General features: G+C 41.3%; 1 protein-coding gene across 7 annotated transcripts in view; it reads right to left on the reverse strand.

The window, feature by feature from the left end:
* Nucleotides 1–12,285, reverse strand: part of PDE1C (phosphodiesterase 1C) — a 292,772-nt gene that overhangs the window by 17,453 nt on the left and 263,034 nt on the right. For all 7 annotated transcript variants that reach the window (XM_007090530.3, XM_042969425.1, XM_042969431.1 and 4 more), the window contains one exon: nt 1,691–1,759. In XM_007090530.3, the coding sequence (XP_007090592.1) occupies nt 1,691–1,759 (69 nt within the window). The remainder of the gene's footprint in view (nt 1–1,690; nt 1,760–12,285) is intronic.

Here is a 12,285-nt window from a genome sequence, read left to right on the forward strand (position 1 = left end):
CATCCAGGAGGAGAAAAGGGTAAAGAGTGTTCTAGGCAGACTGATGGTGGCAGGAAGGTTTCAGGGCTATTCAGTGGACGCTGAGTTCCGTTTTTGGACTGGGGTAGGGAAGCTACAGAAGTTGAGTTTGAAAAAGCACATATATATGGATTATATTTCATCTACTCTAAGATGCCACTGGTTGTAAAGTGAACTATTATTTCATGTACAATCAAGAAAAAATGCTGCTCACTAAATTATAACACAGCATTGATTGCAAAACATTCCTATTGTAGAGGGGCTAAAATGGAAGGCAATGTCCTGCTCAGAGTGGACGAAATTTGGCAATTCCCAAAAGAAGAAATATAAAAGATAAATTAACATTGGAAAACAGATTTAAAAAAAAATAAAACAAATACAAAGTAAATGTGAAAATAATTTTGTCTAATCAAATTGGTAAAGCATTAATGTTAGCATTAGCAAGGGCATGGTAAAAGGCAAACTCACCACTAAAAGTTTAAAATAATATTACCTTTATGGAAATCATTTTGACAATAATATGTCAAGAACCTAAATATGTACATATTCTTTGAGCTAGTAATCCTACCTAAAGAATCTATTCTAAATCCACACTTACAGACTCAGAAGATTTGGATACAAGACTGTGAGATTATTTATAATAACAAAAGTAACATAAAAGCGAAAGTTATCCATGAATAGATACATAAATTGTGGCATAATATGAAATGTAAGTCAGTCACTGAAATATTATTTAATATTTAATAATGGGGGAAATATAATATAACAGTAAATTTTAAAAGGGAAGAAACAAAATTCTCTGTAGAATATAATTCAAATCTAGGGGGAAAAAGCATCTAATATAGACTGGAAGGAGCGGCAATCTTGGTCAACTCTAAGTGCTAGCATTATTAACATTTTTCCTTCTTAAACATTTTATTATTTTTCAAATTTTCCAATGTCCATATTTACCTTTTATGACCTCTCCTTCCTCCCAAACAAGTTTTGCCAGATTTTACTTATAAAACTTAGATTGTGGTAGAGAATGTAAGCCTATGCATGGAGACAGAATGACCAATAGGTGTTCCTTATATTACATAGCAATTACACAGGATCATCGTGAATGCTTAAAATTTTGTGGCAAACGTTAGATGGTATCCAATACAGACCGTACAGGACTTTCATCTCTCTCAATAGTGGAGATTAGCTATGAGTCAGTTCTATGCTAAATTCTCAAGCATTATTTCTAATCCTTACCATCATGCAGACAGATGAGAAACAGAGTTCCAAGAAGCTGAATAAGTGTAGTGAGCTTGCATAATTTGAACAAGGCAAGGCTGGGATTTGAACCCTAGCCTCTCACAAAGACTCACACTCCCTTCCCTGTACCATTTGTCTCTCAAAGAAGTTCTTCCATAGCCTGCCCCAATGGACATCAAGGAAGAACACGATTCTACTCTTTCCATCAGTGAGCAGGAAAGATTGTGAACCAAATATGTGTACATAATGTGCATTCCAAAAGGAATGTTACAAATGTTGACGACAGAGGCAAAGCTCTCTGATAATGTGGGGTGGACTAGATAGATAAGGGACCAGATTCCCATTTTATCAACCGTCAAAATCAACTCCTGAGAAACCAGTCCTTTCTGTCCCCTGTGATTGCTAAGGTCATGGTGCTGTGCCATCTACCCACCTGGCAAGGTAAGGCGACTCACAGAGCTAGTGCTTGGGGCTGGCGAGCCGTGGGAGCGCTTCTTGGTGCCTAGAAAGAGGAAAAAAGGGGTAAGGAAAAGCAGGATTGCGGACAGACTTGTAGGACAGGTAAATGCTCATCTGAAACATTATCAAATAATCCAAACATTTGGGTCTTAAAACAACGTTTGGGAGAAGGTTGGGTGAGGTTGTGGGAGCAGCACGTATTCCATGGTCCAAAAGAACCAGGAGCATAGCCTCTACCTCTGTGCGTGTGATGGTTCTCAGTTTCCTGTCCCCAACACATCACAGAGCAGGACCACACTTTAGAACCACCAAGGAAGTTTTCTAAATACACAGTTGCCTGAGCGCCACCCCCAGAGATTCTGTTCTCACTGTACTAGGGTGGAACTCTGGCATCAGTATGTTTAAGTCCCCCAGATGATTTTATGTGCATCCAGGGTGGAAGACTGCTGCTATGGAAGGGAAAGTTCTAGATTTAGAATCAAGGAATCAGGGGTTTGTCCTCAGAGACTTGACAGGCTATTGAACCTCAAACAATTAACTTGATTTTTCTGAAACTCAGGTCTTCTGAAAAATAAGGGAAATAACAATGACATCAAAGTATTCTGGAGAGTATGAAAGGGACCACGGTGTGTGTGCATGTACAGGAGACCATACTAATGCTCGGTTAGTGGGGTCCATGGGCTCCCTGCAGCTGGCATCAAAACTCCCACCAGGATGGGGCACCTGGGTGGCTCAGTTAAGCATGAGACTCTTGATTTCAACTCAGGTCATGATCTCATGGATTGTGGGTTTGGGCCCTGCATCGGTCCTGAGTTGATAGTGCAGAGCTTGCTTGGGAATCTCTCTCCCTCTCTCTCTGTCCCTCCCCTGTTCCTATGTTCTCTGTCTCAAAATAAATAAATAACAACAACAACAACAACAAAAACATCCCACTGGGAAAGGGATTATCTCTCTTCGTTCATATGAACAGTTTCGTGGGTCACGAGGGAACGACAAGGCAGACCCCAGAGTGAGGATCAGGAAGGAGAGAGAAAACAAAGGGAGGGCTGAGTGGTTGTGCAAAAGAACATTCACATAAACATATAAATAAGTATGTGTGTGTGTGAGTGTATACACACACAAGTATATATATTTTTTATTATATTTATGCATATGCACACAGACATGCATGGGTATACACATTCACATATATTGTGTATACAAATGTTATTTATCCACTCATTCATCTCTTTCTTTATTTTGTCATCCAGAGTGGGGCAAAAGAGGCCTGGACATCAGAATCCAGCAACACGGCAGACGCCTGGAGTCTGAGCTGGCAGATGTGCGGAGAGAATTCTTAAACAAAAGATACACATGATCCACTGTCATTTCTGTTACAAGTCCCCTGAACCTACTCCAACTTTCTGTAACGTCTACGTTACACGCAGAGGCCTGATGTGTACGGAGGTTGTGTTCATTGAGAAATCACTGTCTGAGTCAACACAGTTGACTTCTCATCAGAGGAAGAGGGAACTTGGGGCCGGAAGTGAGCGGGGAAACTTCCCCCTCCCCCGCCGAATCGCAGGTGAGATGTGGAGAAATACACTTGGGATGGTGTCTGAGAAGTTTCATTTTAGTCTTACAGGCTAGGGTACCACCCTGATATTCTGTGTTATTGTTATTATTATTACTGGCAGTGGTAGGGGCAGTAGTGTTAACAGGAGGAGAAGAAGCAACAGGAAAAATAGAAAACACAAATGAATCCAAATACCTCAGGGCCACAGAAACGGTTAATTTGCAGGAGGTGAGAGAAGCTACATCAGGCAGAACTGTACATCCCTGTGGTTCAGGTCTCATATGTGCCCTGAATATCAGAGTTGGCAGGGAATGCAGAGGGCCCAATCCTGGCTCTGAGGGTGATTCAGAATCCCCTGAGGTGATGTCTATAAATGTGGCATCCAGGGCCCTTTCCTGAGCCTACTAAAGTGAAATACCCAAGGAATGGAGCTAGAAGTCTGCAAGTCAACAAGTTGCCCAGGTGGGTCTAATGACCACTGATAGCGTGAGGTGTCGCAGACACCCCGAGGTGAAAAGCCCAAAGTGATACTCTGGGTCAGGACCAGGGCTGCCTCATTGCACAACTCCAGGGGTGCCCTTCACAATGCATCCTACGCAAAGAATGGTGGGCCTGTGCATAGCAAGTCAGCTCTGATCAGGGGTACTACCAGGATGCAAATCCATGCCTCTAACCTTCTTGTCCAGAGCCACTTCTGGTCCACCAGAAATGCCTCTGTGTCCCACTGATCTGCATCTACACCAGGGCGCCAATGACTCAAAGCATTTATCCCTCCACTCACAAAACACCTTACTTGTCTCACTGTCCCCTCTACCGTAGGGCTTACAACAGCGGCACAACACCCAGGCTGTGGGAGCGGGCTGTCCTGTGCCTAGTAGGAGGCTTAGCAGCATCCCTGGCCTCTACCACTAGGTGTCAGTAGCACCTCCCTATCGAGATCTTCAAAAATGGCCTCCTGACAATGACAAATGTTCCCTAGGAGCAAAATTGCCCTCAGGTGAGAACCATTGCTTTAGGATGGAGACTGGGTTCAGGTTTTTTATTCAGAGTGGTAGTTCACAATTTGACCGCTTGGTCATTAATAATAGTCACTGTTGCACATCAAGTGGTTACTATGTTCTAGGTACCATATTAGCTATAAATAATTAAATGTACATTAGTTATCTTTTCTGATAGTAACTCTCTGATGATAAAATAATTCCCATTTTATGGAATTATGGAATTTGGAGACAAAAGCTTTTGCACAAAGCTACTGAGTGGGGCAATACTTATGCCAAGATCCTTCAGAGTTCAAACCCAGAGACACTTTTCCCTGTGACTCTTGCTGTTTTTTGACTAACTCAATATCCAGGCTCCCTTCAAGTGCAGTCATACTAAATTTGCCTCACGGTAAGAAAAACCTAAACAATTATTTTAACAAAAAGGAAAAACAAAACCAGATTTTCAGGCCCAACCAAGCACTGGTGAGCCAGCATTTCCAGAAGGGCTTGGAAGTTTCACAACTGCCCCAGGTGATTCTGATCATCACGCAGGCTTGGAAAACTTTCTGCAATAGAAATTTCCTTGTTGTTGTCTCACTACTGGAAAATACGGCACTCTGCTTTCCACGGCTACTCTTGTGAACTTGAGAGATCAAACATAACGTTGCCTATGCGAGCCCTTGAAAACCTGCAAGGCACTGAATGACAAGCCTTCAGTGTTATTACCTGTAGAAACCTAGTACTAGGTGATTTCATACAAATGCTTGGTGCAATTAAAAGAAAAATGACTCACTGTGATTTTTTTGAAACCCTGCAGTTTGGTGGCTTTTCCTTGGGACAGGTTTTCATCCCCTTGGTATGGTCTTTGCAGACACTGAGTGACATGGGGACCTCTGGGAGCCTTGGGTCAGTGGAAAAGTGGAACCGCAAGCCCTCTAGACATGGAGTTATTTTTTCTGTGTGCTGGATGAAATGCCCAATGTACCAGGAGAAGGGAGCAATCATCCACATCTCTCCTAATCATAAGTCACAAACAGGTAGCATGTGGAGACACATAAAATAAACCTGTTTGTGATTTCTCCCACCCTTTAGATGGCATCATGGACTATTGTGGGTGGTTAAGTTCTGAGTCAACCTCCTACTGGCTCCCCGTAAACTGGGGTTGTATTCCTGAAATCATTTTCCATCCCACAGCCACCAAACTTACCTATCATTTTACTCACAGTTCCATTTGTGGGAATAATACTCAACTCATGTAAGTTTCATTTCTAAAACCCCACCCCTCCTTTGCTCTAGTTGCCGGAGAAAACACCAGAAACTGAGCTGGAAGATCTAGGTCCGGATCAGCTTCCAAATTGTGCCCTACTGTTCCATGCCAGCAGAACACCTTGGGACACATATAACTCTAGGATTTATCGTAGAAATCTACTTGGGAATGACGCTCTGTGAGTGATTCAGAATTCACTCTGTCAGAGCTTTTCCATCCTGGCTACACATTAGGATCACCTGGGGAGTTGTAAAGAAAATATGCTAAAACCCAGGCACTTCCCCCAGAAATACTGTTCAATCGGCCTGGGGTGGAGCCCAGGCCTGGGCAATTTTCAAGTTCCCAGCTGAGCCTGCTCTACAGCCAGGAATGAGAAGCACACACTCAGTGAATACCTATAGAAGATATTTCTTTCGGCCATCAGGCGAAGCGTTCTTTCTTCTGAACAACTGGTGTGCTTTATCCTCAAGGATGATGGGAATCTTGTAAATGGCTTCTTTTCATTTTTTATTTAGGTTTCCAGGAAACTCAGATCCAATTTATGAAATAACGCTGGGAACTGGGGAGGCCTCGTCAGCCTGCGTGACTGCTTACTAACATTTGTCCTGGTTTGCTCCATCTACAGTAGTTACTTTTTGCCTCTGGTTTTAGTTTGCTTTCTTAATGTCTTAAAAACAAATTGATTAATGATTTTAGAATTCCAAAATATTTTATAAATGAAGTAGGTAAAATGAAAACATGAATAATCAACCACATCAGGGCTGACATCGCCAAGCTTTATGTTCCTCATCTCTAAAAACTTAAAACCATCGATTTCAAGATACAATTGTGGGGAGCAAGTAACGGTGCACATGTGGAAGTACTTAGCAAACTGTGCAGTGTGATATAGTGTTTATTATTAGTTTACGCTCGAAAGAAAGGGGTGTGTGCTTGAGTGTGTGTAAAGTAGCTAATATGTCATCTTTGGAAGATAAGCATTTTAAGGTCACAGATTACACCGTCCTTGACCCACGGCATGTGAATGTTCAAAGAGTAAACAACCCAATCAGTCAGCTCGGGGCAGAAATGTCATCACTGCAGCTTGTGTGACTGGAAGGATCTTTTGACAAACGAATAGCTTTCAGATATTTCAAATTAATGTCCTTCGTTGGTTCAGCTAACGGGCAACGAATCCAATTCATCAAGAGTCTGGAGAAGAAGACACTGATGGAAGTGACATCCAACCTTGGGGCAGATACACACACCTAAGACTCAGGACAAGAGGCTAGCAGTAAACCCCAGTGATAGGCAGCTTGATGTTGAACACACAATTCCCCTTCTGCAAAATAGGGTGAGCACCGCCAAGCCCGCTGGGAAGGGGTGTTTTAAGAGCCCTTGAGATCAAGTGTCATCATTAGTAATGGTGCAACAACAGCAATGTTGTTACAACACAAGCAGATGGATCCCACAGGCAGAGGTGGGTGCTGAAAACGGAAGTAGGAAAAGTGTCTATCAACCTACAGGGCATTTTCAATCCCTTTCTTTTAGCATTTTACAATGTCTGCCTTTGTGATACGCACAACCTCTGATCTCTGTTGCTAAGCACATCCACCAACACCTTCTCCGTGTTTCACCCGGGGTGTGGCAGAGGGCAAACAAGCCATTGCCTGATGCCTCAGAATAGATCATCATTTTTGCCTCTTCCCATCCTTGACAAAAGCATCAAGAGAAGCCCACGTTCTGCTCAGGGCTGTGGCATCATTGAAGGAGGCTGCATTGCTTCCAACCCACCCATACCTCCCAAAGAGTTGTCTCCCAACAGCATATAAATTAGAGCTGCACAGTCACAGTTAAATAACCCTTTTCCTCCCCCCTACAACCACCATCAGTACAATGCCTTCTTTGTAACTTGATCTCTGTTTATCACAAAGAACAATGCCCCAAAACACAAGAGCTACTCAGATACGCAACACTGTATGCTATTTAAATACGGCTGTTTTAATATTTGAATGTGCCTTGGAATTGGGCCTGCAAGTGACGAGTCAAACAAATGTTCATAACTCTTGACCCAGTAACTATACATCTAGGAATTCATCCAATGGAGATATTCAAAAATGCTATAAAGCCTAGGAACAAAGAACTCCATTGTCATGTTGTTTACAATTGCCAAAAAATTAAAATAAAATAAAATAAAATAAAATAAAATAAAATAAAATAAAATAAAATAAAAACAGGTAATTAATTGTCCCACAGCAGAGAGTTGGTTAAGTAAACTGGACTAAGCCATGAAATGAAATATTCTGTTGTCATTGAAATCACATTAACAAAGAGCGTTTTTTAAATGGGACAATGCTGATAATCCAATGTTATGTGAACAAGCCATAATACAAAAGTAAACATACTGCACTCCATGGCCTCAATTGGGTAAAACACAATAGCAAAAACCATAAGGAATTGAGGAAGGAAGTGACAGTGAATAATTTTTGGATAGGGCATTACAAGTGAATTTCATTTCATTATACTTCTCTATATTTTTTTTTATTTAAAAAAAATTTTTTTTAACGTTTATTTATTTTTGAGACAGAGAGAGACACAGCATGAATGGGGGAGGGGCAGAGAGAGAGGGCGACACAGAATCGGAAGCAGGCTCCAGGCTCTGAGCCATCAGCCCAGAGCCCGACGCGGGGCTCAAACTCGTGGACCGCAAGATCGTGACCTGAGCTGAAGTCGGACGCTTAACCGACTGAGCCACCCAGGCGCCCCATTCTCTATATTTTTTAAAATGAGTAAAGTCTGCGTTTGCTTTCAGAAAAAAAAATTTAAAAATACGTTTCAATGCACAGCAAACACAGCCGCTTTGGATGAACATCACAGCCTCCTTTGTTAAAGTAATAATCCAGTGGAGTTACTATGCAGGAACAATACACAGAGGTGGCCCAGATAAGAGGGTGGTGTCTGTATAATATCCTCGCCACCAGGAAAGTCCCTCTTAGTGGCTGGTTTGAAGGAGGTAGGCTCAGAGCCATCCTGTATGTAAACCACTAGTATGCCCACAAACAGGGGTAATGACTATTCCCTAGTCAGGCTCCTGATGTTCATTGCTGCAGAAAAAGAAAATATTGCCAGGTAGGCCTTTCAAGAGAAAAGAAAAGGAAAAAAAAGTCTGGAATTTGAAAACTGGCATCACAGGATTGGAAAACCATGCCATCATATCCAGAAGAAAACTGAACATATGGAAGCCAGCTTAATTCCATGAATGCTGACATTTCTTATGCCCTGAGGAGCTTCTGATAACCATCCACCTCACCTCTCAAAAAAGATTATGAGATGTGATGCACTGTGTATATCTTCCAATGGGCAGGCAAAGGCACTTGGTACCTAGGTGTTATGTGGTGTTCAGAAGGATACAAAAGAGACAGATGGTTGAGTGAGTTTGGACAACCCCATATCTGGGACAGAACACAGACAACAGCAAGAAAACATTAAAAGAAAGAAAAAACAGCATTTCAGTTTTCAAATTCCAAATGAGAGATGAACTCATTGTTTTTATTTGGTAATCGGAAGAACATACAAGTACTTATTCATTACTAGATGATGGGGGAAATTATACATTGACAGACTGTTGGCCTCATCCATGAAATAAAGATTTACAATAAACACATCTTTAATTTGTTGAGAGCAGTTTAGCATTTCTGTTTTACATGAATCTTTACGAATTATTTTTGCATTTGGAGATGTGATGCTATGGCATTTGAATAGTTTGTTTTAGTACAAACCAGCATCATAGGGAACAAAACACTCTTCTTTAGAATGGATGACCATTCTCTTGCCCTACAATATACAAATGCAAATCACAACCAGCATTTTATCTGCTAGAAACATATTTTACATTATGGAAGTACATTCTATCACTGCCATAAAATAAAGACAAGTCCATGTTACCATCTTCCCTCTTGAAAGAGCATTCTCAGGACATATCCAGAAATCTCTTCCTCAACCCTCCAAAGAACTACTTATTTGGCATGATTTGGATGGAGGTTTGGGGTTTTGGTTCTGCGTGCCTCCCTCTTTTGAGTCTTTTTAGACATTCTTGGTATTAATCTAGACATCTCCCACAAATCCAGCTGAACAGCAGCAAAATCTAAGGCTAAGGAGATGAGCTGAGTTATGCATTCACATATGGCCAGTGCCCATATCAGGAGAGGATCTACAGACCCACAGTGAGGGTATGGCATCCTAAGGAGAAAAACCCTGTGAGAGCAAAGTGTGCTCTACACTGAGGGAAGATAACAGCATTACATCAGCCTCAAAGTGGTTCACCTTGCTTTGGGTAACTGGTCTCCCATGAGAATTTCCTTTTTCCTGCTTCCTTTCCCCAGTCTATTCCCTACTCCCCACCTACCTACCCCACCCTTGGCTCCCAACATGTCCTCATGTTAATTACATTGGAACAAGATGGGTTAATTACCACCCCACCCCACCCCCAACACACACACCATTATTTTGTGTTTCCTTGTGCTTAAAGATACTACAAGCAGAATGGCTTGCCTGGACAGAGGCAAAATAAGGAATTTATGAAAGGTAGAAAAATGAGGGAAGAAAAGAAGGGAAAGGTAACAGAAAGGTATGAAAAAGGGAGAAGACACTTAAATTAGGTAGGGGGAGGAATCTGGCTGTACAGTGGGCACCGGAGCTGATAAAAACCTAACTGAGCTCTACAAATGAAAATAGCAAATATTTTTAAAAATTTTGTACAGCATATAAAATTGTATAAAAATATCATCAAAGCAAGAAAAGAAAAATGTATATTCTACAGTTCTATCTCTAGAATCAGTTACTAGACAATACTTATGGCTGTATATTTTTACTATATATCTAAGTATATCAGTGTGTGACTATATCTCTGTACTATCGCACATATAGCCATTCAAAGACAAGGACATTAGTATACAGATACCTACCCCAAGATAGATCATGACAGAGAAGCGAAGACTATACAACAATGTGCCTCCAGGGCAATCTTTTTAAAAGCCAATCCATAGCTACTGGGTTTTAATGGGTTTTATTTTAAATGAATTATCCTGCACCATAACCTGACAGAGAAATGTTTCTGCAGGTTCAGAAGCCAGCTCCTATGAAGATACGTGGGTGAAGTTCAGGGATCATGGCTGAAGCTGACCAACGCTGAGGGCCTCCATGATGGTACTGAATGGCCTGCTCCAGACAGCATTTACCTCCCAAGGGAGGGTGAGTAAGTGTGCCTTGAGTGAGCTGAAAGGGCCCACACACCACCCCCTGCTTCTTCTGGCTCAGTGGAAAGCAATGTGGGCTGGCACCAAGTTCATTTAGTGAAGCCAGCCTTTGCCAGCGTTGAGTCACTTCCACTTGGGAACAGAAACCAGAATAAAGGTAAATTCATCTCAAATACATCTGAAATATTTCAATGGAAAATGGGTGAGATGGTGGTGGGGATTAGTTAAAATAACCAGGAACTAAGAATGTTTAAACTGACGTTCATGAATTTTCCAGTCCAGACCTTCCACCGTGTACCCACTCTTGTTTAGTGTAAAAACAAGGTGTTCTTTCAATGAAACAATTCTTGATTATGCAGACTTTCCTGGGAAAGGACCTAGTCTTTTGCAAATGTCTAATGAGAATACCCAGAGGACTACTTCCCATTTTTCGAAGCTCTCTGAAGCCAAATTAACTTAACTCTGTCCAATGTCCTAGGTGGCTCTGTTACCATTCTAATTCTAGTGTCACCTCAATGCTCAGTGTCTTGACAAGAGGAAATCTTAAACAACTGAAATCTGGTCTTGGCAGGTAATGTGTCCCTGGTTCTCAGAGGGATGTTTCGTAGAAATATTGTGTTGTTCATTACATTTTTTTCATTAAGTTCATTTTCTAAGTGATAATGAGGCCTTTAACGATGGAGCACTGCTGATGAATCACAAGTATTACTTCCCATTTATTCATACATAAGATCCAATATAACATCGTTATCGCACCATTATGTTCCTTAATGTCCAACTTTATGTGGTTCAATGCTGTACCAACCGTAATATCGGCAGAGCAAAACTGGGCAAAGATTCCCCACCCTGCACATACAGAATCTCCTGTTTGCTCCCAGAGAGTCTATTTTGGATTTTAAATATTTCAACTTGGATTATAAATATAAATCCACTGGTATTTCATATAGATTGGTGTCATCATCCCTTTTAAAAGAACAATTTCAGAGAAATCCTGTTTTGTTTTATTTTTCTTAAATCCTAGAGCCATAGAGAAGTTTTTATTTTTTATTTTTTCACAAATTTGGCTCTGACAATTTCCCCCAAACTACTTGCAATTTCCTATCCCTTATGATAAGCTATTTGTGTCTCTAGGTTATGTTTGCATATACTTAGAAATTAAGCCTTTAGTGATATGCTTGGTATATAGGAGCTGCTGAATAAATGTTCAGGTAAATCTGAGCTTTGTTTGCACTCACAGGTGGAGGGTGGAATGCAGCGGGACAGTTGTGTCTGCACTTCTTGAAAGCTGACTGTGTGCCGGGCCCTGTGGGGACCCCCCCCTGCTGCTGCAACTCCTGATGGGATATGTGGGAATCTCAGAATCAGAACAAAGTTTCAAACTGGAAAAAAAAAAAACGTTGCCTGGATTCTTTAAATCCCCTTTATTTGGGACATAATACTGCACACATAGGCTTTAATCTCAGAATCTTCTCTATCTCATTATGAGAAAAAGATTTAGTGCTTTTTTTTTTTTTCTTGTTTTCCCCCATACTCCAT

Source organism: Panthera tigris, chromosome A2 (assembly GCF_018350195.1).
Source record: "Panthera tigris isolate Pti1 chromosome A2, P.tigris_Pti1_mat1.1, whole genome shotgun sequence".
In the NCBI taxonomy this organism is placed as follows: Eukaryota; Metazoa; Chordata; class Mammalia; order Carnivora; family Felidae; genus Panthera; species Panthera tigris.